This window comes from Phytophthora infestans, genomic scaffold, assembly GCF_000142945.1.
Source record: "Phytophthora infestans T30-4 supercont1.47 genomic scaffold, whole genome shotgun sequence".
In the NCBI taxonomy this organism is placed as follows: domain Eukaryota; phylum Oomycota; class Peronosporomycetes; order Peronosporales; family Peronosporaceae; genus Phytophthora; species Phytophthora infestans.
In genome coordinates, this window is record NW_003303712.1 from 856118 (window position 1) to 881185 (window position 25068).

Consider the following 25068-nt stretch of genomic DNA (forward strand, 5'->3'; position numbering starts at 1 on the left):
AACGAGCAAAACATATGCAGGAGTGCCGTAACTCTTAGCCAATCAAATTGCTTAAATTATTTGGCACAGAACACGTTCTCAGGGCCTTAATTTGGTAACACGATCACATTTTGATGCAGATATTTATTTTTGCCACAATAGCAGCACAAATTATTTATTTGCAAATTTCCAATCTACCATGCTCTCACAAAACGAAGAAATCCATTTACCATTACTACACAATCTCACAAAGCGAAGAAATTCATTTACATTAGTAGTATATTTTGAGGAACCCTGCAATCAATGCTCGACAGTGATATATTTTTTATTTTAAACGAAGACATGTAGAAAAGACTACACAGGTACACGCAGTGACGTACTTCACCACACTGCGCTGCAGCGCAGTAGCTTAGTCGCGAGCGTCGAACACCGATAGCAGCAGCTCACCGTAGTCGCCGCTTACCTCTTCGGCGATGCGCTCACGCAGCTCCTTGCCGAACTTCTTCTTGTACACCGGCTTGATGTCACGAAGCACAATGTGGTAGCGCACCACGGCCGAGCTCAAAGCGTTCTCGTCCGTGCCGAAGCCCTTCATGGCCTCCTCGAACAGCTCAGCCAGCAGATCCAGCGGCTCCGTGATCATACGGATGAGGAACAGCACGGCCTTCTCAGAGTCGCCTCTGAACTCGTGGGCCGCAGCCTTCACGAGCGACTCCTCGTACTTCTTCTCGTACGCAGCGGCCACAGCGCGCAGGTGCTCGGGCGGACTGGCCACTAGGACACCGACGAAGCCCTCCTCGTCCGTGCCCATCTTGCCACGACCAGTCTTGTACAGCTTTTCCACGTCAGCTTCCACCTTGGCGGTGTTGTGAATGTTGGCGTCGTACGGCACCAGCGCGGCCTGCAGCGACGCCAGGATAACCTTCTTGAAGTCGCCGTGCAGGTCGCTGTCCAGCACAGAGCCCAGGTCCTCGCCGTACGTCTCGTAGTATGTCTTCTTGAGGATGTTAATCTCCGCGTTCGTACGGCCTACGACCACGGGGTGGATCAGGTCCTCCTTTGTGCCCAGACCCTTGGTGGCCTTGCGCAGGATGCCAGCCTCAGCCTCCGGGAGGGGCGATGCCAGCAGCTTGAGCAGGAACTCGTAGTGGCCCGACGTCTCCTCGTCCACCAGGTCGCGCAGGCTCTGGTTGTGCAGCTCCTTGTAGCGCTTGGCGATGAAACCGCGCTCTGTGGCCGTCTTGCCGCCCAGCGCCTTGTTCAACTGTTTCTCCTTGGTGCCGGCGCCTTTGGTAGCCTCGTAGATCTCGTTCACGGTCGAGTCCGTGCCGGCCGGGTACGCAGGCGGCTGGCCGTTCCAGGCGCTGTGCGTGGCGGGCGGGTACAGGTTCAGCATCTCGGCTCAGTAGTAGGAGGGGGACTTGCGACGCAGGAGGCGGATTTGGAAATGACGATCGTCCGTCATTTTGGCTCGGGCAACTTCAATTGGATTCTTGACCCGTCTCTGGTATACCGGTTTATTTTTGACTGATTTTTTGGAAATCTGATTGCTCGATTCGAGCTTGCAAGAAGATTTCTGTAGAAATCTTCTTTAGAATAAATAAGCAAAACATGCGGCTAGATAGTATGCGTTATGGCTTGCTCTACCAAGGTTGGCAAAGCATGTGGCATCGACCAAAATCCAAATCACCTCAGCAACAACACGTGTCGAGGATCGCGGCGATGCTTGCTTGTCTCTGCTCCGATACTTGTTAAGATCGGAGGGATGTGAATCCGATACAGAAATAGTAGCATTTGTTTCAAGATATCGAATTTCCAAGTCTATCAAAGCATTCCATCGTTGTCAAATGAAATAGTATCCAAACGCCTATACCCACTAATTGAAAAGAACAGGTAACTTAATTGTATCCACCCCGTAAATTCTTCTTACAATATGCGGTCAATTTTGCTGCATGAAATTGAAGTTCGTGGCAGCCAAAGAATTGAAATCTTTCATTTCCAAATCCGCCTCCTGCGTCGCAAGTCCCCCTCCTACTACTGAGCCGAGATGCTGAACCTGTACCCGCCCGCCACGCACAGCGCCTGGAACGGCCAGCCGCCTGCGTACCCGGCCGGCACGGACTCGACCGTGAACGAGATCTACGAGGCTACCAAAGGCGCCGGCACCAAGGAGAAACAGTTGAACAAGGCGCTGGGCGGCAAGACGGCCACAGAGCGCGGTTTCATCGCCAAGCGCTACAAGGAGCTGCACAACCAGAGCCTGCGCGACCTGGTGGACGAGGAGACGTCGGGCCACTACGAGTTCCTGCTCAAGCTGCTGGCATCGCCCCTCCCGGAGGCTGAGGCTGGCATCTTGCGCAAGGCCACCAAGGGTCTGGGCACAAAGGAGGACCTGATCTACCCCGTGGTCGTGGGCCGTACGAACGCGGAGATTAACATCCTCAAGAAGACATACTACGAGACGTACGGCGAGGACCTGGGCTCTGTGCTGGACAGCGACCTGCACGGCGACTTCAAGAAGGTTATCCTGGCGTCGCTGCAGGCCGCGCTGGTGCCGTACGACGCCAACATTCACAACACCGCCAAGGTGGAAGCTGACGTGGAAAAGCTGTACAAGACTGGTCGTGGCAAGATGGGCACGGACGAGGAGGGCTTCGTCGGTGTCCTAGCGGCCAGTCCGCCCGAGCACCTGCGCGCTGTGGCCGCTGCGTACGAGAAGAAGTACGAGGAGTCGCTCGTGAAGGCTGCGGCCCACGAGTTCAGAGGCGACTCTGAGAAGGCCGTGCTGTTCCTCATCCGTATGATCACGGAGCCGCTGGATCTGCTGGCTGAGCTGTTCGAGGAGGCCATGAAGGGCTTCGGCACGGACGAGAACGCTTTGAGCTCGGCCGTGGTGCGCTACCACATTGTGCTTCGTGACATCAAGCCGGTGTACAAGAAGAAGTTCGGCAAGGAGCTGCGTGAGCGCATCGCCGAAGAGGTGAGCGGCGACTACGGCGAGCTGCTGCTGTCGGTGTTCGACGCTCGCGACTAAGCTGTTGTGTTGTACAGTTTTAATAGTACAGTGCAGTGAAGTACTGTAGTAGTACGTCACTGTGTGTGTACTGTACCTACGTAGTGCTAAAATACTACAACGTTGTAAAAGCTTAGTGCGTTGTTCTGAGCAAGATGCCCGAGTCTTTGGTGACAACGTCGGTCGCTGTAAAGGTTAAGGAACATATATGACTGTCGACGTCCCAGTCACTAAACCTTTGTTAGTCATTCAAATGAGGATCGTGCATAAAACACGAAATCTCGTGTGGCGTACACAAGCACCACCCAGGGGCTCATAATTTGTTGTGAGGATGCTACGCGCCGGATGTCGTTCTGCGCTACGCCGGCCGTTGCTGGCGTCCCGCCGTTTGTCATCGCTGGCCGCCTCACAGGCAATTGCAGGAGATCACGCTATCGATGACGAGAAGTGGATCCGTCTTATGCAGCAGACCAGTCGCCTGGAGACGAACGTGTTGTTGCCTTTAAACGAAAAGCTACTGGGCCCATTGGACCGCAAGCACCGTGAGGAAAAGCTGCCGTCGCTCCCCTTCGTCTTCCTATTAGGCAATCACTCGTCCGGCAAGTCCTCCTTTATAAACTACCTGCTGCAGCGCGATGTGCAGTCCACAGGCGTGGCTCCTACAGACGACGGCTTCACCATCATCGCCCCGGGCCGCGAAGACCTGGACCAGGACGGTCCGGCGCTCGTCGGTGACCCGGACTTGGGCTTCTCCGGGCTGCGCGTATACGGCCCGGCACTCATCCAGCGCACGCAGCTCAAGGTGCGCAAGGGCATCCAGGCCAACTTCATGCTTGTAGACAGTCCCGGTATGATCGACTCGCCGCACAGTCCGCCACACCAGTCCCAGTTTAACTACACGGGACCCAGTGACCGCTTATCGTCGCAACAACAACGGAGCAACAGCTTTAAGGGACAAGACTCGGACAGAGGATACGAGTTTCCGGAGGTTGTGCGCTGGTACGCCGAGCGTGCCGATGTGATCCTGCTCTTCTTCGACCCGGACAAACCCGGCACGACCGGTGAGACTCTGTCGATCTTAACGCGCTCACTGGTAGGTATGGACCATAAGCTGCACCTCGTACTTAACAAAGTGGATCAGTTCCGTAAGATCCATGACTTCGCGCGTGCCTACGGTTCGCTGTGCTGGAACTTGAGCAAGGTCATCCCGCTCAAGGATCTCCCGCGCATCTATACTATGTGCATTCCCACGAAGGACAATCAGATGCAAGCAGCAGAAGGTCTTGGCGCGTCGATGAAGGACTTGGACGCTATGCGTGAGGAAGTGGTGAGCGAGGTTCAACGTGCGCCGGAGCGTCGTGTGGACAACCTCATCACGAACCTGTACGACTCGTCACGACTGCTCAAGATGCACGCCGAGGTCTTTGAAGATCTGCGAGCTCGTTACGCTAGTGAGAAGTGGCGTCGCTCGGCTCTCGTGGCTGCGACGTTCGTGGGAGGCAACGCACTCGCAGCTTCGGCGTTGGCGAGCGGCGTCCCCATCGAAGCTGCGGCAGGACTATCCGTTGCCAGTGTGTTGGCGTCTGGTGGTGTGGGGTGGCACAACTCGACTGTGATGACCCAACTGGAGCGCGATCTGCTGCATGAGGACTCGCTGAGTGAGCTGTTCCGTCGTCGATACGGCCGCCAGTTGGCGGAGGGAGACGAGTACGTGTTATCCTTGTGGAAGCGCGTGCTGCCGTCGCTGCAAGTGGCAGCACACACTCTTGGCTTCAGTATGATGCCGAAGCTGAAGAACTCGGAGATTGCAGCACTCGACAACATCGTGAGCAACGAAATCCCGGAGCTGCGTCGACAGTGTGCGCCTACGGACAGCAGTCTGGCGCACCAAGTTGCCAAAATGCTCCGCAGCTAGAAAAAACACGAACCAACACAATAAACCGGTCTAGGGCAGCAGACTTCTGCTCTGACCCTCTTTTTGATTTTGTCTATCATCTGGTTAAAAGCTAGTCGAACGTGATCTTTTTGCCGCTAAAGGCTGTCAGACTCACCTTCTCCTTCTCCTTTTGTTGCTGCTTTGCCAGCCACGACGGGTGAGCAGCCTCCACTGGAGCAACAGAGGCAGCACGTTGCTTCTGTGGCTCTACATCCTTCGAAGCTGCACGCGGCTTGTCATTACGCAGCTTGTGCTTGTCTGTCTTGTCGCCCTTACCTGGTTTGGCCTTCGGTTTGGCCTTCTTCGGTCGCTCGGACAGTCCGTACTTGCCTACAGACGCCGCGTTGTCTTTGTACGCCACGAAGATGCCCTTAGAGCGGTCTTCCTTGCGCTTGAGCGCCTCCTCCTTGCGAATAGCCTTCATGCGACGTGCCACCTGACCAGGTCGGTTCTTCCTCTTCTTCTTTTCGCCTAGGAACTCAGCAATATCATCGTCTGCGCCAGCCATAGTGCCATATTCGTCCATACCCATTTCCATATCATCGTCCAGTCCCCCGCGTCCAGACAGAGAGCCCAGGAACAACGAGGTGGGGGCTACACCACTGCGTCCAGTATTGCCGACCAGCGACTCGTGGCGTCCACGTTTCAACGCGCGCTTCTCATGTGCCCGCCGCTTCTTCTCGGCCTCCTTTTCCTCCTTCTCCACCAGTTTCTTGATGGCGTCCAGAAGCGGCACAATCTGCTTATGAGCCAACATGCGGTCCATCAGCTTTTCATCCAGTTCCGAGTCCGGATTGGGAGCGTCTTCCTGCGTCTCCTTCTGTTCCGTCTCCCGTCCAGCAGCAGCAGAATCTGGATCCTTTACAGTCTCGCCCTGCTCCGCACCCTGCTCACCCTCAGTCTCCTCACTGCTGTCATCTTCGCTGCCTTCCTCGTCCCATTCTTCCACCTCCTCGTGCTCATTCTCTTCGGTAGTTTGGGGCTGTGGCTTGTCCAACCCAGTCTGAGCTCTGGCTCTAGTCACCAGCTTCTGCAGATCTAGAGTCTTTAGCGCTGCATGCTCGCGCTCGAACCGTTCGATACTGTTGCGCAACTTCTGGTCTCGCTTTTGTTGCTTAGCCGCATCCTCCACAGGCTCTGCGAGCTGTTGGCGGAGCTGCTTCAGCTGCTGCACTGCCTTGCGAACCAAGAATGCTCGGACCTTCTTCGCCTCGCGCTGCAACAGCGAACAGCTCTTGTGCACCAGCTTATCGTGTGCCGAAAAAGCATCGCGCTTCCTCTTGCCTGCCATGAGGTCAGATAATGGCTGGTGTCCAGTATGAAAAGTCCCGCGTGCAGTGATTGGTTGAAAAAGATTTTTTTATGAAAGGGTATGTTGGCTACATTGTAACCCTCGTAACCCCAGCATTTCTTACCGGTATTTAGAAAATGAGAGAATTGCATGAGCGAGGCACAATTGATCAAGATTTCCAGACTTGGCATTACTCAAAATGTTTGATGTGGGTTTGCTAGTCATGTAGATTCAAGTATCTGTCGCTGACAACAGGAACCCACGCCCAATCCATTCCAATAAGGTTTCCCTCGTTGCAGAGAGAAACACTGCACATCGAGCTCAATGCCATCACCCTCAAGTCTCTTGTACGGCTTGTGACCGACCCCGATTTGGAGGTGAGTGTATATGCTCATTCTTCAATCGATCGTCTTCAGCGCAAGCCTCCAAACTTGGACTCAGTTCTCATGACAATTCTCTCGCTCGGTCTCCTGGCTCTTGGAGCTAGCGCTGCAAGCGCCGCCGTTCTGGTGGATGACACTGTTTGCGCTTGGAATTGGTCGCTGTCTTCGCTTGGGTGTCAACCATCGGCACTATGCGTTTACAACTTCAACTTCGGAGATCTTACCCTCAGTCAGTCCTGTCGAGTCAAGGACGGTGTCAACTTTTACCCGCAACAGATCCACTTGGCTTTTGCCGGTACGACGGCTGGAACGGGCATGACGGTGTCCTGGGCGACGTTCGAAGAGGTGGATGACAGTTCACTCTGGGTCGGTACTTCGGAAGCCTCACTGGCACTCGTGGACACTACAGTCAAAAGCGTCGATTACTACCGTGACGACGAGTACGAAATGTACCACCATCCCGCGACGGTCTCCAGTCTGTCCCCGCATACGAAATACTTCTACAAGGTCGGCAGCAGAACCCGGACGACGTACCAGAGTGATGTCAACTCTTTCGTGACCGCGCGATCAGCTTCGGACACTTCCACATTTAAGGTTTTGATTTACGGAGATGCCGGAGACGGCGATAACTCTGAGGACACTCTAACATACGCGAATACGTTGACGTCGAATGATATTGACCTCGTCTACCACATCGGTGACATCGCGTACGCGGACGACGACTACTTGGTGGCGTCGCAAGTATCTGGATTCTTCTATGAAGAAGTCTACAACAAGTGGATGAATTCTCTAGCCCCCGTCATGAGCGTTATTCCGTACATGGTGGTTGTAGGTAACCACGAGGCGGAGTGTCATTCACCTGCCTGTCAGCTCTCGCGGACCAAGAAGAACATGTTGGGCAACTACACGGCGTATAATTCTCGGTTCAAAATGCCATACGAAGAGAGTGGTGGCGCTCTCAATATGTGGCATTCGTTTGACCACGGCCCACTCCACTTTACCTCGCTTTCGTCCGAGACAGACTACCCGAATGCGCCCTCGAACGAGTACACTTTGACCCACAAGAACGGGAATTTTGGTGATCAGCTCAAGTGGATCGAGTCAGATCTTGCGAAGGCTGATGCGAATCGTGGTAATGTGCCTTGGATCATCGTTGGAATGCACCGTCCTCTTTATGATGTCGACGGATGCGACGACGCTGGAGTGCCGACGGATCAGAACGCCAATGTGCAATCTGCTTTTGAGGCGCTGTTCATCAAGTACAAGGTGGACGTCGTTCTCACGGCTCACAAGCACTACTATGAGCGCCAACTACCAATCGCCAACAACGCGGCAGTGATGGATGGAGTATCCAACGACTTTAAGACGTACGATAACCCACAGGCTCCAGTTTACATTTTGACGGGTGCTGCGGGGAATATTGAAAATTTGACCGACGCCCCCGCTGGAACAGCTCCGTGGAATGCTGCAGTTGACTACACGCACTTTGGCTTCTCGGTGCTGGAGGCGAACCGATCGATGCTGTCATGGAAATACGTGTCGGCGTCCGATAAGAGCGTTACAGATGAATTTGTCATGAACAAGAGAGGGGGGGCATTTTCACGTCAATATGTAGGCACAACGATTAACGTTCGATCAGTTTGACGAACTGAACACTTTCGTCAGATATGCCTCATTTATATAAAAAAAAGCTCCTTTAATGTATGTCCAGAAACATACCAGTCATAGGTCGCATGACGAATAGCGTTAGAGCACCCTAACGTTACACAGTCATCAAGCACCTTTATTCCAGTGAAGCACTGAATTACGCCCTAAACAATGATAATAAAATACCACAAAATCTGCCGAAGTTTTACGAAAATAAAATGATGTTAAAAAAAACAATAATGTTTTTATTGAAAAAAATATTATTGTAATTTTTCTAGATGATCATCTGATCTGTGACGGGGTCACACAGCACCTTGCACAGAGGAAGTGCTTAAGGGTATTACTACCCGAGTGAACGTAAGTCCACGTGTTCCCGGCCTCAGTGGGACAGTTTGCTACTTAGAGGAGTAGATTTAAGACTGATGTATTTATAAGTAAGATAAGCTTGGGTTCACATACAAACTAGAGGTTACCTATAGTGGAGCTAAGTAGTCATGCCATGACTGGTTCCGAGAGCACCTGGTACCGTGTATCAGGTGTCCACAAGAGTGACGGGTCACTCTTTATGTAACATGGGGCACACTGGATTGTACCCCGTTATATCCTCCCGCACTTAACTGAGAATCACTTGATTCTCCAATCACAACTGATTCTCCAATCAGAAGTGAGAGAATTAAAACACCAAAAGGTGAATTATCACACTGAGCAGCCACGAGACTGGCGCGGCTCTCAGTCACACCCACAGTGACTTGTGCTGCCAAAGCTCACTGGGATTTGCATCCCTATGCTCACAACTGTGTTGGCCGCAAAGCCTACACTCAGAACTGCCTTAGCTCCTGCGCTAGCGCGCGTACAGTGCTTTGGCACAGGGTGCAATAGCATCCGAACGTGTGGCATTCGCCCACAGTTCGCACCAGAGGACACGACAGTCCTCGTGAACGCGTCCGGAGCATGGTGTCTCCCGCGAGGAACGACACTGAGAAGGGCAACACCTTCCCCAGCACTAGAGGGAGCTCTCAGCTCACCTCGGGCCATGCCTCTGGCTCCAGCAAGGATCCATCCTTGCGGGCGGAGCTTCTGCCACGCTCTCTTCGCGTCTTGGTCACCATACCAACGGCGCGAAGGTGTCCTTCATCGACACCGTGTACCGTGACGGTACACAACCGTGATGTAGGTGTCTCCCATCGACACCATGTACCGTACGGTACTAGCCTTTCGTGCGTTACGCCCACCACAAGGCTGCCATGTTTGGCGGCAACAGCTTCTGCTGTGCTGTCGCCTGAACAGATTCATGGCCAGTGCTCGCATCATGCACGACGCATGTGCAAGCACAGTGTACAGGTCCATGGGCCCGTACACGAGGTACGCTGTGTACGACACGTACCACAGCTACCATAAGTGCTCCGTGCACGTCATGTGTGTCATGCACGACGAGTTCATTACGTGGAACTCCTGGCAGGCCGCTCGACAGCAGCCAGTGCTGATGCACGGTACGTGCGTTGACTCACAGCGTCCAGAGCGCATCGGGTCGTGGTATGGTGCATATCCTTTGCACCTATACCAGTGTCTGTCACAGACACCATGTACCTTGATGGTACTCGACCGTGGTGGGGCACATCTCACCACTATGCCACTGCGGCATTGGTGTCTGGCATTGACACCGAGGTACCAACCCATGGTGAGGCAAGCAGCCATCACCACAGTGTCATGCTCGGCGCGGCACTAGTTACGACTGCGTGCGTTGCCTCGACCACCACCTGGTCAGTTGTGTGAGCACTCGTGCACCACACTTGGGTTATGGCTCCACGGCCCATTATACCTGGCGCGTTGCGTACATCACGTACCGCAACCGCTTTGTCGGCGGGTGAGACGTTCCGTTCACCCTACTCGACAGGTCATTCATGACCAAGGGACCAGTGCGTTGATTGCACAAGGCCCGCGCTTCGCCTCGTGTGTGGTTGCTTGCAACCTCAACACTGCTGATTCGCTCAGCGATTCCGAGGCACCTTGCGCTAGTGGCTTTCTTCGCCACTATGCCTTGCTCGGCTAGAGCTACCGCAGCTCTAGCCCGGTTGTTCGTCTCCAGCCTGCAGTCGATGTACATCGCCGCCTGGTTCCGTAAGGAACTTGGTCTTACCTCAAGACCAGGGAGGAAAGGTATTTCCGAGCCTCTCCCCCACTCAACCTCGAGACTACTGAGTCTCTCGTGGCTTCTAATAGCCGCTGGCAGGCGTAACGGCTCTCCGCCCTGTGCACTGCGTCGGTATGGTCGACCGCGTCGGCCGTGTCGACCGAAGGCATTCAGCCTTTGCGTCAGCCGTTTGAGTCTGCGCGACTTGACGTCGAGCGAGTTGCTCACGTCTGGCGAGGCCAAGACAACCTCGCGCCTCGATCCAATGGCTCTGTGTGCGGCGCTATGGTACTCGCCTTGGGTGTGGAAATCTGTTACCCACCTTGGTTGTGTGGAACTCTGTTACCCACCTTGGTTGTGTGGAACTCTGTTACCCACACCGGAAGCGCATACAGCGACTTCCTTATCAGTTATGGCCTGAGTGACCTAGCGTGGAACTTTGTTACCCACGCTCGGAGCACCGAATGTCGGTCTCCTTAAGCAGCTTCGCTGCTTGCGGAACTTGTTACCCGCAGTGTGGACCTATGTTACCCACCTGGTGAATGCCCTTCGGCACCACCACTGTCGAAGCGCATACGGCGCAACGACCTTCGGTGTTGGGATCGGCTGGTGTGGCAGACCCGCTCACACACCGGACAGAGTTGGTGTCCACCGACCGAGTCAGAGGAGTCCGGGCCCTGAACTCCGAGTCGCGTGAAGCGACGTCGGCCTGAACAAGGTTCAGACCCGACTTGCGGCGGCTGACGTGACGTGGTACTTCGTTACCCACGTCGTGATGTCTCGTTGACGACATCAGAGGCACTCGAGACCTCGTGTGGCACTGTGTTACCCACACAGGAAGCATGGACAATGCCTTCCTCTTCAGTTATAGTCTGGGCGACTGCGTGTGGTACTGTGTTATCCACACAGGAAGCACATTCAGCGCCTTCCTCTTCAGTTAAGGTCTGGGCGACCGTGTGGTTCTAAGTTACCCACCTGGCTAGCGCTTAAAGGCATAACCACTGTCGAAGCCCGTACGGCGCGACGACCTTCGGCGTTGGACGCTGCTGGTGTAGCAGGTCCACACGCCGGGCAAAAGACCCATGCCCGTGGCATTGCCGCAGCGTAGCATGGTCTTGCTGTACGCAGAGCTGTCGGCGCGTTAGCAGCTCCGTGACGCTTCTGCGTCCTGGCGGTCTGTATCAGACGCCCCAGTCATGACGGAGGTGGAAACATGACTCACCAATGCTCCGTCATAGACCTGGACTGGTAGGCCCTTCTCAGCCTTGCCACACCAAAGTCCGGGCTGTGCCTTATGTTCGGCACAGCCATGTTGTTCATGGCGAGAACTGCGAGCGACACCGCGGTGCGCGAGTTCATCGAGCCGAAACGTTCAGGTCCGTTGAGGACCATTGGTACTTCCTTCACCGTACCAAAAGCTAGTTCACCAAGGACCAGCCCACGACCGCCACTCTGACATAGAGTGCAGTCGGATGTCGCTATGCCAAGCGACGTTCCGGCGGCGTATCAACGCCCCAGAACTCATCAAACGTTCAAGGGGTACCGTACCCCCGTACACCGAGTGTACTACCAGCAGCCCATCACTGCCCTTCACCGGTTTGAGAGAACCACGTCTCTCTGGGCTAAGTCCCGTGGTGCGCACAACCTGCACACCCATCACGAAGGCTTAGCGCTCTTCAGTAGGGCAAACTGCCTCTACTTGGCCGGGGAGTCTTCGTCCACCTGGCCGTGGCCTGCGCGACCGGACTTGGGGCCCACGGGCCGTCTTCTTCCCGAGGACTAGCGAGGGACACACACGCTGGTAGTGTCCATGTCCGCCGCATCCATAGCAGCGGACCAAGCTCTCGGCTGAGCTTAAGTCCATGGGTTCGGGCTCGCTGTACGCACCGGTATCAACGGGCTGCGTGACAGCAGGAGCAACAGCGTCATTGCTGCGATGCTCCACCTGCCGAGGAACGCCATTATCATCGTGGCGATGTTCCTCTTCCCGAAGAGTACCAGCCTGCTTGTGGCTGTACTCTTCTTGGAGGGCGATTCGAATCGCCTCCTCCATAGTTGTCGCTTGCACCCGGAATAGCTGGGTGCGAGCAGGACCGACCTATAGGTCGCCCATGAAGACTGTTGTCTTAATGTCTTCAGGCAGAGGACTCCCTGCCAGAGATGCCACCAACGTGTGCATCTCTTGCGCGTACTCCTGCAGCTCACGTTTACCTTGCTTACACGCGAGAAAGCGTGAGCGCTGGCGGAACTCGTTGTTCGCCGGTAGGAGCGCGGCTCGAAGCTGCTCACACAGCTGACCCCAGGATGCAAAACATCCAGGAGATGTCGTCTCCCTGGTGTATGCCCAGTGCTTGGCACGTCCACCAAGGTTGGACAGGGCAAATGCCACCCGAACTGGCTCGTCCGAGATGAGACCCACCTTCGTGGCGATCTCCACCTCACGGACCCAGAAGTGAAGGCTCTCTCCTTCCTTCCCCTCAAACACGGGGCCTTCAGCCACACCGGCTTAGGCCTGGTTGCCCGGGGAGTGGCCATCGTGGCCTCCAAGCTCCCGCGGACGTGAGCGATGAGACCACGCTCGTAGGTCTCAAACGCGGTCACGCGCTCTTGTTGCTCGGCAGGCGTCGCCGCCGCCAAGCTGCGAAGGACATCTTGTCCAAAGATGCCTCCCATCTTCCGAACAGACTCGTACTGTGAGTCGTTCAAGCGAGGAAACTCGCTTCGGTCCATCTTGGCTTAAACGTTGAGCGCACAGAGGATTCAGGTAGCTCAATCTACCCGCGATGGTGTTGGATTGACTACTAGTGCTACCAAGTGTGACGGGGTCACACAGCACCTTGCACAGAGGAAGTGCTTAAGGGTATTAACTACCCGAGTGAACGTTAGTCCACGTGTTCCCGGCCTCAAAGGGAACGGTTTGCTACTTAGAAAAGTAGATTTAAGATTGATGTATTTATAAGTAAGATAAGCTTGGGTCTCATACAAACTAGAGGTTACCAATAGTGGAGCTAAGTAGTCATGCACTGACTGGTTCCGAGAGCACCTAATACCGTGTACCAGGTGTCCACAAGAGTACCGGGTCACTCTTTTTGTAACATGGGGCACACTGGATTGTACCCCGTTACATTGTCAATGAGCTGAGTGCAAGCATCGGAGAGGTTCCAACTCCGAGAGATTTTCCGTCGTTGTATGGGATGGTGCTGGGGCGTGTTATTATTTTTTTTATGAATTACCCTCCTGCTCAGTGAACTGGATGCTGAATTCGATGTTGGTAAACTCTTCTCAACCAAAACTTTTAACTTTTATATTTTTATTTTTTATAGTAATGAGCAATCTCTTTGTGTGAAGCAGTACCTCGAACATTGAAACGCATGATCATTGTCGTGTGAGCTTAGTAGCTTCTTCATCTGTTTTCTGCATTTTTTCAAACTCCTCTTCATTCCGTACGGCAGGATTCGTTGTACACAGCAGCAATCACGCCAATCTCAACCGCATCACTCGTACGTAGGCCTCCGTGATACGATGACGCTCAAACCTATGGGCTTTGTGCAAGAAAGCGTAAGCTATTCCTAACATCAGAAATCCATAGCTTGTGCCATCGGACTGAGCAGGCTCGTCAATCCACTATTTTAGAATTTCGATGGGAAATAGCTTCTTGGCCCCACTTTCAATTTGCCATTTTTCCAAATATGGCATCACTGTGTTTTTCCAGGCATGTTTTGATAACATCGTTGTGCAAAGGCTCGTAAAAAATTACGCGTTATGTTGTTGGAAACGCCACTTTCACGATGATTACATCGCAGTAATTATATCCAGATTCAACGGCAAAATCACACATGGTGTCTCCGATAACCACTGTTTTGGCTGGTTTGGCCATATCAGCAGCGAAGACAGCGCAACAGCTCCTTTAACCGTGTCAGTGATCATCTGTATCCCCATGCCGATACTGCGTCGTTCAGCATTGCGTTGCGAGAAATTATGGCAACTACATCCATAAAATTAACGAAAACAGACCCCGACTTGCTCTTCAAAATTGTCATCAGAGAACAGTTTGAATATTTCTGAAGCACGTCTTCAGCCAAAGCTTGGCGAACCTTTGCAGGTTCTGAATGGAGTAATCCACTCATTTTAACCTCCAAGGAAAAAAAAAGGTTCGACTGGTTGGACTTGAATAAGGCGCCAATCTTGGTCCAGCCACTTGACATCATCAATGAATCCCCCGGCCTTTGCCTTGGGTATGTAAAAATTCTCTATTCTGCTTAACCCCTCTGTTACCAAGGTCGTATCTTACGACTTCACAAAACTACAAAGTCGTAAGATACGACTTTCGCAACACCAACAATAGCAAATGGCTCGATAAAAATGCTCCATTACTTTAATCAAGTGTAATTTCTGCTCCAAAAGGTATAAGGTCACACAGGTCAAACTTGCATGTGCACAAAACGGGCGGTGGAAAGGGTTATGCGGGAAATGCTGATCCGTACCCAGTGATGAGTGGCTCCACGGTTCCAGACGTGCTCATTTGGAAATTGGAGCTCTGTCACGCAAGTGGATAGATGGCGAGGTTGCGAACGAGTACGGTGACAAAAGATGCTGCGGTGGCGCGTTCGGTAGACTTCAAACATCTTTGGCGGCAGCTCCGCGCGGTCGGGTGGACGTCGAAAAGACCGACGCGGCTTGCTACGAAGTGGATGTACTTCGCTCCAAATCGTGACTCGCAGGAGCTGGTTGAAGGGACAAACATGTTCACTGGTAAGCAAATCTTTGGAAGGGTTTTATATCTAAGTACTAACTGTTAACATGCTCAAAGGCGAGGACGCGGTTGTTAGATATGCCATTTCGTCTGGGCTGATCAATCTGGACGAAAGCAGTGACGACAACGGACAGGAGTCAGATGAAACGTCCGTCCTTCTCAAATTGACTGCTCTCTGATGTTGTCCGCGCCTACGCTGGATGCCCTGTTTGACGGCAGCAGTGATGCTAACGAGGAAAATGCCGGGCCTGATACAGGAGTGGCTGCACCGGCTGCGGACATAGCGCAACAGTTACCTGGTCAGATCGGGTTATCAGACGAAGATGTCGTTGTTGGTGCGTTCCAGCGAATGCTGTCGAAAGCTGAATCAGAAGGACATGTCCAGTTCTCGGACAACGAGAGCAAGCAGGATGATGTGGAACGTGTGGATACGTCTCCACCCGCTGTCCACGTTAGAGCGGACGATGTGAATGTACTACAAGAAGACGAACACTCCGATGACTTCGAGTGTATGGAATCTAGCACCAGCGATGATGGTGGTGATGACTGTGAAGAGGACGATGTGGTAGAGCGCAGAGAACATGTTGAAGACGACGACGAACTTCCGGATGATGAGCTGAAACTAGTTGACGAGGCATTTGTAGCTTCTCTTGGTGGGACTCTCTCCATTGCCAACATCGACAAGGATGCTTTGCGCCTGACGAAGTGGAGTGAACCGTCCTCTCTGTTCGAAAGTGGTAGACCGAGCTACCAGGGGCTTTCAAGTGACGAAGCAACTCCTACGCACGAGCTACGGGAAATGGCAACTACACCACTAGGGTTGCTGTTCTACTTCATGCCTAAGCAGTTGTGGGTCGACATCGCGACTGAAACCAACCGCTATCGAGCCCAGAACATTGACTCAGAAGCCAAGAAAATACGCTCAAGCCAGAGGCGTAACAACCGTATCGCGTCACCAGAAACATTTTTGCAGATACGACGGCGTTTGAGGGCTGCGAAGGCGTACGATACCTGCGAAATCTTGCACGTGATCAACTGCTTGTTGCGCACATGTTGTGCCCCCACAAGCAACGGTTTTCGAAGCACTGGGCGATGGCGTGTGACGGAGCTTTTCCTGCTGGTACCTTTGGCAAATATATGCCACGCAACCGATGTACAGCTATCCTACGTGATCTACACTTCACAAACAACAATGCACCCCGCACTCGAGACAAACTGTGGAAACTGCGTCCGGTCGTCGATATCCTGCAGCAGCGCTTCCAATCTGGCTGGACATTGCCGGCAGTGTTTTCGTTCGATGAAGGTGTGCTACCAGCAACGTCTCGGCGGAACACTACGCGGATGTTTATGTCAGATAAACCTCATCGGTACGGTACCAAACTTTTTATGGTTTGCGACTCAAAGACAGCTTACTGCCACAGGTGCGTTAGTATCCTTTTTTCAAAGTCGTAACTTCTGACATCTCTAGCAAGTCTGAAAAGCTAACGTCGTAACTTACTGGTTTAGGTTTGAGGTCTATGTTGGAGCCCGTGAATCAACAGACGGAGAATCCACCACTATTGACAACAAGACGGGTGCGGCTGCCGTCATTCGCAACATGAAAATTTTACTTGGCGACTGCTCTAGTGGATTTCGAATGGTCGTTGTCGATCGGTATTATTCGTCCGTAGCGCTGGCTTTACAGCTCCTCGGTATGTCTATCTACGTCGTCGGAACTATCATGACGAACCGCATTGGATTTGACCGTCAAGTCGTTGAAGGCCGTCGGACGCGGCCTCGTGGAGTTGAGAGAGGAACCTTTACGTTCTCGCGCTGCGAGGCAGCACCTACAATGGTTGCGTGCCACTGGTGGGATAGAAAGCCAGTCCATTATTTGGCCACGGGTGCATCGATGGAGGAGGATACGATTCAGCGCAATGTGAAACAAATTGGGAGGATTACTGTGAAGTGTCCCAAGCTAGTGACCGATTATCAGCGGTGGATGGGCGGAGTTGATATTCATGATCAACTCCGCCTGCAGTCGTTCTCAATTCAAATGGCTTATCGGTTTCGAAAGTACTACAAGTCCTTATTTTTAGGCTTCCTAGATCTGGCGATCGTGAATGCTTTTATCACACACAAGGAGGTATGCCGGGCCGCGAGAATTGCGCCAATGTCTCGTGCTGCGTGGATGGCTGTCCTCCACAACCAGCTCCTGCAGTTAAAACCCGAAGATTTCGACTTGGATCCTATAGCAACTCCACAGTCATCCGCTCTCTCCAGGCGAAAACGTCGTCGCCTCCCACAGCACATCTACAAACAGTACGATGACTGGGTCATTGTGTCCGGCGTTCAAAAGCGTAGACAGCGTGCGTGTAAGGTATGCGCACTTCTTCGCGGTGAAAGAAAAAAATCTTTCCAGACGACATTCTACTGTGAAGACTGCTCCAGCGGCGAGGCCAAATTTTTCCTCTGCCCGAAAGCTCGGCGTGAGTACAATAGAATCGCGAAAACATGCTTCCAGATTTGGCATGAAGATTTTGAGAGGGGAAAATCAATTCCTGAGTCACTTGGGAAACGAGTTGTGTTTCGACGTCCGGCCAAGTTTGGAGCGCGCAAGAAAACACGCCGTGAGTTGTTGCGGGAAGAGGAGGACGATGCTGATCACGAGGGCGAAACTGCGTATGTAGCTAACGTTTCAAAACGCCATAAAACGGGGTTTGATTGTAGTATCTCGAGTGTCGTTGTTTTATGTAATTGATTTTGTACGTGGGTAGTACATTTCTTGAATCAGGCTTTAGTAGAAGTCGTAAGTTGAGATCTCTCTATGCGTTGGCGTTTAGAAGAGGTCGTAAGTATACGACACGTGAAGACCAAACACTTCAAAATTTTATTCACCATCGCCGATGTATCCTACGGCAAAAGGGGCGCCCCTATACAATAATGCTGTTATTAGGACGTCGTAAGTTACGACGTAATGTTTGCACGTTCAGAGACTCCATTTGCGGTATCAGAGGGGTTAAGAAAGTGATGTAAGCTCCATCCAAAAAGGATTTAGTCGTGTCTGTGTAAATTTGAGCAGCCTTATATCTTTAAAAGTGCCCTTAACTCATGAAGGGCTCCCTTAACCCATCAATATAAAATACCCATCTGTGTAGAGCGAGATTTTCTGAGCCAAATGAGACCAGCATACCCCCACGGATGTTCCTCATTCGCCGCTTGCGAGTTCCTCGCGCTTTAAGATTATAGCAGCAGACGCTTTCTTCAAGAGAGACGCAGGTATGACAAAGGCATGGTCATTTGTGATGTCACCACTGGTTTCATCGCAACTTTGCACGTAACAGAACGATCTTGTAGAAACTTGTCTTCTATGCGAAAAGGATACTGGTCGAGCACGTTTGACACCTTCTCCATTTTCAAGTAATAATTAGCCAACTGGATGATCTGGGTCAGCGAAACAGTAACCTTCGATGCAAGCAGAACAACAGCCAATTTGGGTTGCTTGGCAATCCACCCTTGTCTTGTCTTCTTTCGGGTACGAGGCTTCGGATCAGGAAGTTTCATCACTTCAACACGGCGGGATTACGGTGGTTGGGTTGTATTACTTTGATTTTCGCTTAACCTCACAGCGGCGGTCTTCGCTAGATTCCAAAGCATTGCTGTTTGAAATAACATTTATGTGTGTATCTCGCCATACATTTTTTTGTTCTTCTTTTGGTGTTCCGGATATTTGGGTGGCTTCAAGTTCGAACTCTTCCGACGGAGGGTGAGAAGGTTCAAACAACGCTTTCCCACTCGCGCTTTGGAGGTGAGGTTGCTTTTTAAGGGTGCAGGATGAGCTTTGGTATCCCTTAAGTTCTTCGGTCGAGCTTTCACCATATTAATCACTTGGCGAACAGACTCCAAACTCTTTTCCGGTGTGTCGTAAAGTTCTCCAGTTGTTTTCATACTCCATCGCACGGGTACTGCTGGCGCAGGTAGCGAGATGAATCCATGTCCATTGCTGGCAACCGTCATGATATGCTGGCAAGGCAGTCGCCGACTCTTGTAAAAAAAAAGGAAATTACACGAACATAAAGTATCGCCTGCTGTGGTTTCTTGTCCAGCTAAAAACACCTTACATTCCGCTTGAGTCGGTTCTATTTGCGTACAGGTGGCGTCGGATTTGTTCACCACACAGGTCCCATTGAAACGAAACTTTCACCAGCGTATCGTTCGAAAGATGACCCGCAACGCGATGCAAAAAATGAGGAATGAACAGGACGGGACTGTGTGAAAAATCTTCGGATAGACGACAACAAGTGATTCACAATGTTCACTTGGTTCTGAAGCAAGCCAGCGATTGTTCGGTCGATTCTCGTTTTACGACTAAGATGACGTTTTAACTGATTCCAGTTGCTCTCGGTCCTGTTAGTTGTAGTGTTCCCAGCCGTGAAATATTTTCCGCGCGCATGGTTGGCCCAAATATCACTACACCACTCCCAGTTTTACTGGAAATAGTGGAAAATCTCTGGACAGGCCTTGCTGCAAATACTCAGACACTCTCCCTTGCAAAACGTTTCGAATCCATCTCGTGATCTATTGTAAGCCGGCGTTGTAATGCTGTACATCATCTGCTTAATAGAAAATCCACTTCACCTTGCTGAATGCCCGAAAGATCATACTTTGCCCGCTTGACGACCTTCCTCCAGGGTGCCATTGTGTGTAATTGACACAAGAGTACGGTCGTCTCGGGAAAGCACCTCTCCAACACTCTCTACTCCTTAAAGTCCTTGTCAGCGACAAAAGTCTCTATTTGTGCCCAACATTCGTTCTTCCTCTTGAAAAACTGAAGAATCGCCTCCATAGTACATTCTTTTTTTATCAAGCGCAATAAAGTCCAGCCGGCACACCCCGCCCCGTTGCACTGGTAACAAGAAGACTCCCTGTGTGCAATTAAACACAAAAATAATTAAGGTGCTGCACCAGAGATAAGGGCGCTCAACTATTGAGATAAGGGCGCCTCAAAAATAAATGAAGAAAACTTACCAAGATGAAATCCCAAGTTGTTTGTACCATAAGTCCAATCCATACAAAGAGTCTCTCCCCAGCGTTCGAAAATAACATTTGTACGACAGTCTGTATTAATACCACTCGTCACGTCATTCTGGTCTTGAAGAACGAGAACCTCGTTGCCATCAGACCATGCCAAGGTATCCCGCATATTCAATAGTTTTTTTGTCAGCAGATGTACTTTGCAGCACCTTTCTGACAATGTTGCATGCTTGCTGAGATGTGACGTGGCGTTCCAAAGCACCGGAAAGAAACTTTTGAATGTGATGTGACGCCGTGTTGGCATCCGCAAGAACGCCAACTTGATCCGCTACCATGCTATTCTCTGGTACCGATGCTGCCCAAAAAGAGCTGGAGTAAATTGATGCATTTGTTCGATGACTGTGTGTTCAAGTCTTTATATTTATATATACATTATAATATTGTTAGTATTTCGTACTCTCAGCGACATTGTCAAGTAATTACTTAGTAAGACGATTCGCCACTGCGGATCATAGTCTTCGTCTGCAGTATTCATCACAGTGGCCGTGACGCTAGCGCTACAACCAGTGTATCTAGATGGCGTACTTCGCAAACCTGTACCTCGAGACTTCTGAGGACAGCCATGGGTACAACGAAACACCTTGTATCTGAGCTGCATCTTGTTTGGTATCTGCAGCGTGACAAACCTATAATATACAACATAAAAATAAAATTATAGTGAATCAGTCTGAGTTAATTTAATACTAATAAACTATATTATAAGTTGTACTTACGTATTGTGCTTTCTCATCGTCTATGAGGCTCGGGACCTGAATAGTAGGGAGTTTTCGCTGCAATACTTCTCCATAACATCACCGAGCTCTTTCCATGTCGAAAACTCGAGCTGTCGCATCGGCTGAATTTTGTTTACAAAGTTCACACGGGACGTTTCCATTGCCACACGTTCAGGATACGACTTCGTGCGTCTGACCCTTGGCGTTCGGTCGACATTAGGATCTTGAGCGGCTATGTTTGTGTCGTTGCCCTGTTCATCATCTGCTGACGTCAAAGAAATAGTCTCTGCGACACTGTCCTCGCCAGATCCGTCACTTTCAGCATAATGTCGTCGTTTTGTAGGTGTTGTTAGTTGGTGCAGATGACTTTTCCTCTTGAAGACACGGCTTGAATCTGTCCGTAGTATCAAAACCAGTTAAGCTATGGTCATATAGGAAAAAATCGCAATACAGCACTAATCAATTTCGTCAAGAAGTTCCTGCAACGTATCACTCGAATCGCTATCAAGTTTGAAGTCACCATCACGGTCGTCATCTTCAGGCCCGGAAGAAGAAAAGCTTAGCTCGAAAAGGGCGTCTGTGTCGTCTAGGAAACCGAAGCATTAACGTTGGAGAATTTGTTTGTAATGACCATAAATATAGCAATAAAGGTGTGATAAGTACCTTCAAACATTTAAGTTGCGATCTCCAGTCAACTATCGCATCAGTGAGTGATCGTCTAGCAGGAAAACAGGTAGGAATCTTCCCGTGAGTGACGACTTTCGACACGTGGCACTGATTTCTCGAATGAACCCCAAAATTAAACGGCCAGGATTCATCGCACCTACAGCATTCTTCGAACTTAGCTGAGATTGTAGTGTACACACGGGTTATTTTCCGGCGAATTTAAAATTTTACGTGTAAGTTTTACATTTCAGAAAATATCATGAATAGTTTAAGGGCGCTCATTTCCTTAAGCGCCTTTAACGGTACTATTTATGCAAGATCCATATGGTGTTTTAACTACTTTGTCGCATGACACTCGGGTGCCCTGTGTGGTGGGAGAAAACGTTTAGAACATATGCACAGACCTGAAAAACACACGAAACCATCCCACAGAACGTCGTGGACGGGACCGCTGGTAGGCCGCCTGCGTCTGCACGCCTCGCGACGCACTCCTAGCGAGAGAGACAGGCTCCCAGTTTGTCAAGGTTCGACCGGAAGCAAATGTCTTCCGAATGTAGTGGACTGCCCCTGCTCATATGCAGCCCACTAGATCGGAACCCGGCAGCCGCGTGAAAGCCTTCGGTGATCACCCTCTAGCATCAGCGTTAGCCGCATGGTACGCCTCCAGCGCAGCGAGCTACCACACGAGACTCTCCGAGCCGGCGACTTGATCCAGTACTATTCGCGGGCGTTGGAGAGAGAAGCAGCGGAGTCCCACGCCCCAGCAAACTCTGCTGGAAGAATCCCCGAAGCTGCTCCAGACGTATGTTTCTCCAGCACCACTAAATTAAGTTTTCAGCCACCCGCCAAAGGTGCAGGCGAGCGCACAGACGCTAGTAAAGGACCTGCGAGCGAGGAAGAGGTGTCAAGACAACTTCCGATGGAGATACCGCTTGATTTAGCGGTTCCTGATTCTGAAACTGGGTCTGTGGAATTGTTGATGAACGCCACTTCGACGCCCAGCACTACGACTGGGAGTGTAGAGCGCAGCATTGACACACTGCCGGTTCCCTCACATCCATGCGCAAGTGCGAAGAGCGAGGATTCTTCTCCAGGTAACGCGCAGCCTTCGAAGAGCCCGGAAGAGGTGCTGGACCTCAAACAGTACCTGGCCACTATACCGACTCGTTTGGAAAGAAACAAAATTCGCCACCAAGCAAAAAAGCGGTCGAACCAGTGGCATGCTCCCCGCTCGCGGAAGAAGAAGCATATGGCCCGTAGTGCGATCACCAGGGATGGAGCCAACGTGCACCATTCTCGCAACGTTACAGCCAAGAAGATGAAGGACTTCCTGAGGCTCCCGTTCGTTCGCGAGCGTTTGAAAGCCTTACACGTACTACGACCGACCTACACGAAGCAGAAGGATACGGCTGAGGTGTTGCTGGCGCCTGCAGTGACAGTTAAGTGGCCGAACGGAGTGGACGAGAATAATGAGTGCCAAATTCCTGAGGGACTGCAGTTCCCTGACGTCAAAGACTTCAATCCCTGCAGCTGCGTTGGCGACTGTTTCTGCGACACCTGCGAGAACGCACAGTCCTCCATCTACTGCACTCCGAAGTGTTGTCGGCTAGATGCCTTGTGCACTAATGCGCCAAGGAATCAAGCGACTCTGAATCTTTTTGAAACCGCTTGTGTTGGCTTAGGAGTGTAAACTACTGCCGTTTTGGACGTCGGGGGCATCTTGGGCGAGTATGTGGGTCAGCTAAGTGCGCACGAGGCACAGATTGAGGGTCAGCCAGAGGTGGCGAAAAAGCATAGCAGTGGCTACACGATGCTTTACTACACGAAGTCTACAACCAAGAAGTACGTGTACATCGAGGCTGGCAAGTGTGTGACCCCTTAATGCGATTCATCTCACATTCCTGCGTACCAAACGCGGACTTTATTGAAACGTGCAACGGACGCAGCGTTCAGATCCTTGTCGTAATGAAGAAGGCTGTGAAGGCAGGCACTGAGATAACGGTGAACTACGGTGATGAAGTGCGGCTTAAGTGTGCTTGTGACGAGTGCTGGCAAGAACAGTAGTAGGAGTGTAGGTTCTCGTAATCGACTTTTGATTTTTGCATCAACTTCGGACTATTTTTCGCTGCTCCAGCACTTCCGATATGAGTTCCCACAACACAGACACCTAACAGGTCTCTTACTACTACTTGAGCGGACGTTGTGCAAGCGCGCAAATTCGAATACGATAGGTTCCTCGCTCTCAGCACTGGCATCACCACGAGTATAATGTCTGTGAGTGTCGACTGCGAATATGCACGTAATAACTCTGATGCTGGAGTCAAAACTTTGTTTCAGTTTATATCCTCGTTTGTATTGTGCTCGGGGGGTCTTACGCGACGTATGGCACCTTACTCCGCCACCTACATGTAGGTGGTGCATGTGCTGGAGGAAAAAAAAGTGTTACTAAGTAAATGCTCGCTCTAGCTGTTGCTGAAGACGTATTAAAAGAACACTACACCCGAATCCTAGTATCTATCAAGCCGTACGCATGTGCTGGAGCTGAAACTCTACTCTAAAGACAGCACTGGCCTAATTAGACGAGGTCTTTCTCCCAGTGTATCGCTATTGCGCTTGCCAGTAGTTCGTCGACTCACAAGCACTCGCCGTCCAGCTCCATCAAGACGATCCGATGCCCGGAGAGCAAAGAGGACATGAACACAGGTTCCAAACTTGTAGCAGTAGTTACATGGACACCATCTCGCGCGTAGTTGAACAGACCAGCCGGGAGGAGGTTCGTCCTGCACCTCCATACGCGCGTAGCTGGCGCCCATTTGGGCCGAAGCTGCTATCTGCTCTTCCGTCGACCGCTTTGCCCCCTCCACTACGATACGCTTTGCAGGATGGGCTACCACATGCATCACCCCAGCGTCTCCAAACATCCCGTCAGCAGCAGTATTGCGAGCTAGCAGCTTCTCCCGAACGAGTTCCACCACGCGACGAGTGAGGGCTGGTGCTGCTTCTGGCGTGGTGCGAAATAGCCGCTGCTTGCGCGACTCGCTCATGCAACAGTCGCGTAACTCCTTACGCAGAGTTCCCATTTTAAGGCGACGTCGCAGTGTGTAGTCACGCTTCAACACTCTGTTGAACTGCTCAGCAGGGTTGTTTGTGGTAGCAAACGCACAGGGAGTTCGAAAGCACTGCCACATAATAACGTTTCCTTGCAGCCATTGTTCGTCAAGGTACGTGCAGAAGTCTACTAGGTAAGGTACAATCTCCAGGTCTACAAATACTGCTCCAGCATCCAAGATAATGATATTTCGTCACGGGCAAAATGCAAGTCGTACAGATCATGAACCAGTGCTGCTGCTACATGTGAGGGAAATCCCTTCAGCCTCTTTTCCACGTTAGTCATGACGTGAAAAAAAAACACATGAGATACTGGAGATGTGGATCTTCGCGAAATACCATGAAAATGGCATTCCGCTGCGCCTTCTCTGCGTC

General features: G+C 51.5%; 5 protein-coding genes across 5 annotated transcripts; 3 read left to right on the forward strand and 2 right to left on the reverse strand.

Moving 5' to 3' along the window:
* Positions 1–388: 388 nt before the first annotated feature.
* Positions 389–1375, reverse strand: PITG_17033 (Annexin (Annexin) Family; the record flags this gene model as incomplete). Its single annotated transcript, XM_002897191.1, has 1 exon — positions 389–1375. One exon carries the CDS (start codon positions 1373–1375, stop codon positions 389–391), a length of 987 nt encoding a protein of 328 aa, XP_002897237.1.
* Positions 1376–2026: 651 nt separating this feature from the next.
* On the forward strand, positions 2027–3013 carry PITG_17034 (Annexin (Annexin) Family; the record flags this gene model as incomplete). Its single annotated transcript, XM_002897192.1, has 1 exon — positions 2027–3013. The coding sequence occupies one exon, from the start codon at positions 2027–2029 to the stop codon at positions 3011–3013; it is 987 nt and encodes a 328-aa protein (XP_002897238.1).
* A 310-nt stretch (positions 3014–3323) lies between these two features.
* Positions 3324–4907, forward strand: PITG_17035 (uncharacterized protein; the record flags this gene model as incomplete). Its single annotated transcript, XM_002897193.1, has 1 exon — positions 3324–4907. One exon carries the CDS (start codon positions 3324–3326, stop codon positions 4905–4907), a length of 1584 nt encoding a protein of 527 aa, XP_002897239.1.
* Positions 4908–5167: 260 nt separating this feature from the next.
* Positions 5168–6219, reverse strand: PITG_17036 (uncharacterized protein; the record flags this gene model as incomplete). Its single annotated transcript, XM_002897194.1, has 2 exons — positions 5168–5175; positions 5205–6219. 2 exons carry the CDS (start codon positions 6217–6219, stop codon positions 5168–5170), a joined length of 1023 nt encoding a protein of 340 aa, XP_002897240.1.
* A 446-nt stretch (positions 6220–6665) lies between these two features.
* On the forward strand, positions 6666–8246 carry PITG_17037 (calcineurin-like phosphoesterase; the record flags this gene model as incomplete). The annotated part of the gene is made up of 1 exon (XM_002897195.1): positions 6666–8246. One exon carries the CDS (start codon positions 6666–6668, stop codon positions 8244–8246), a length of 1581 nt encoding a protein of 526 aa, XP_002897241.1.
* Between the last annotated feature and the right edge of the window lie 16822 nt (positions 8247–25068).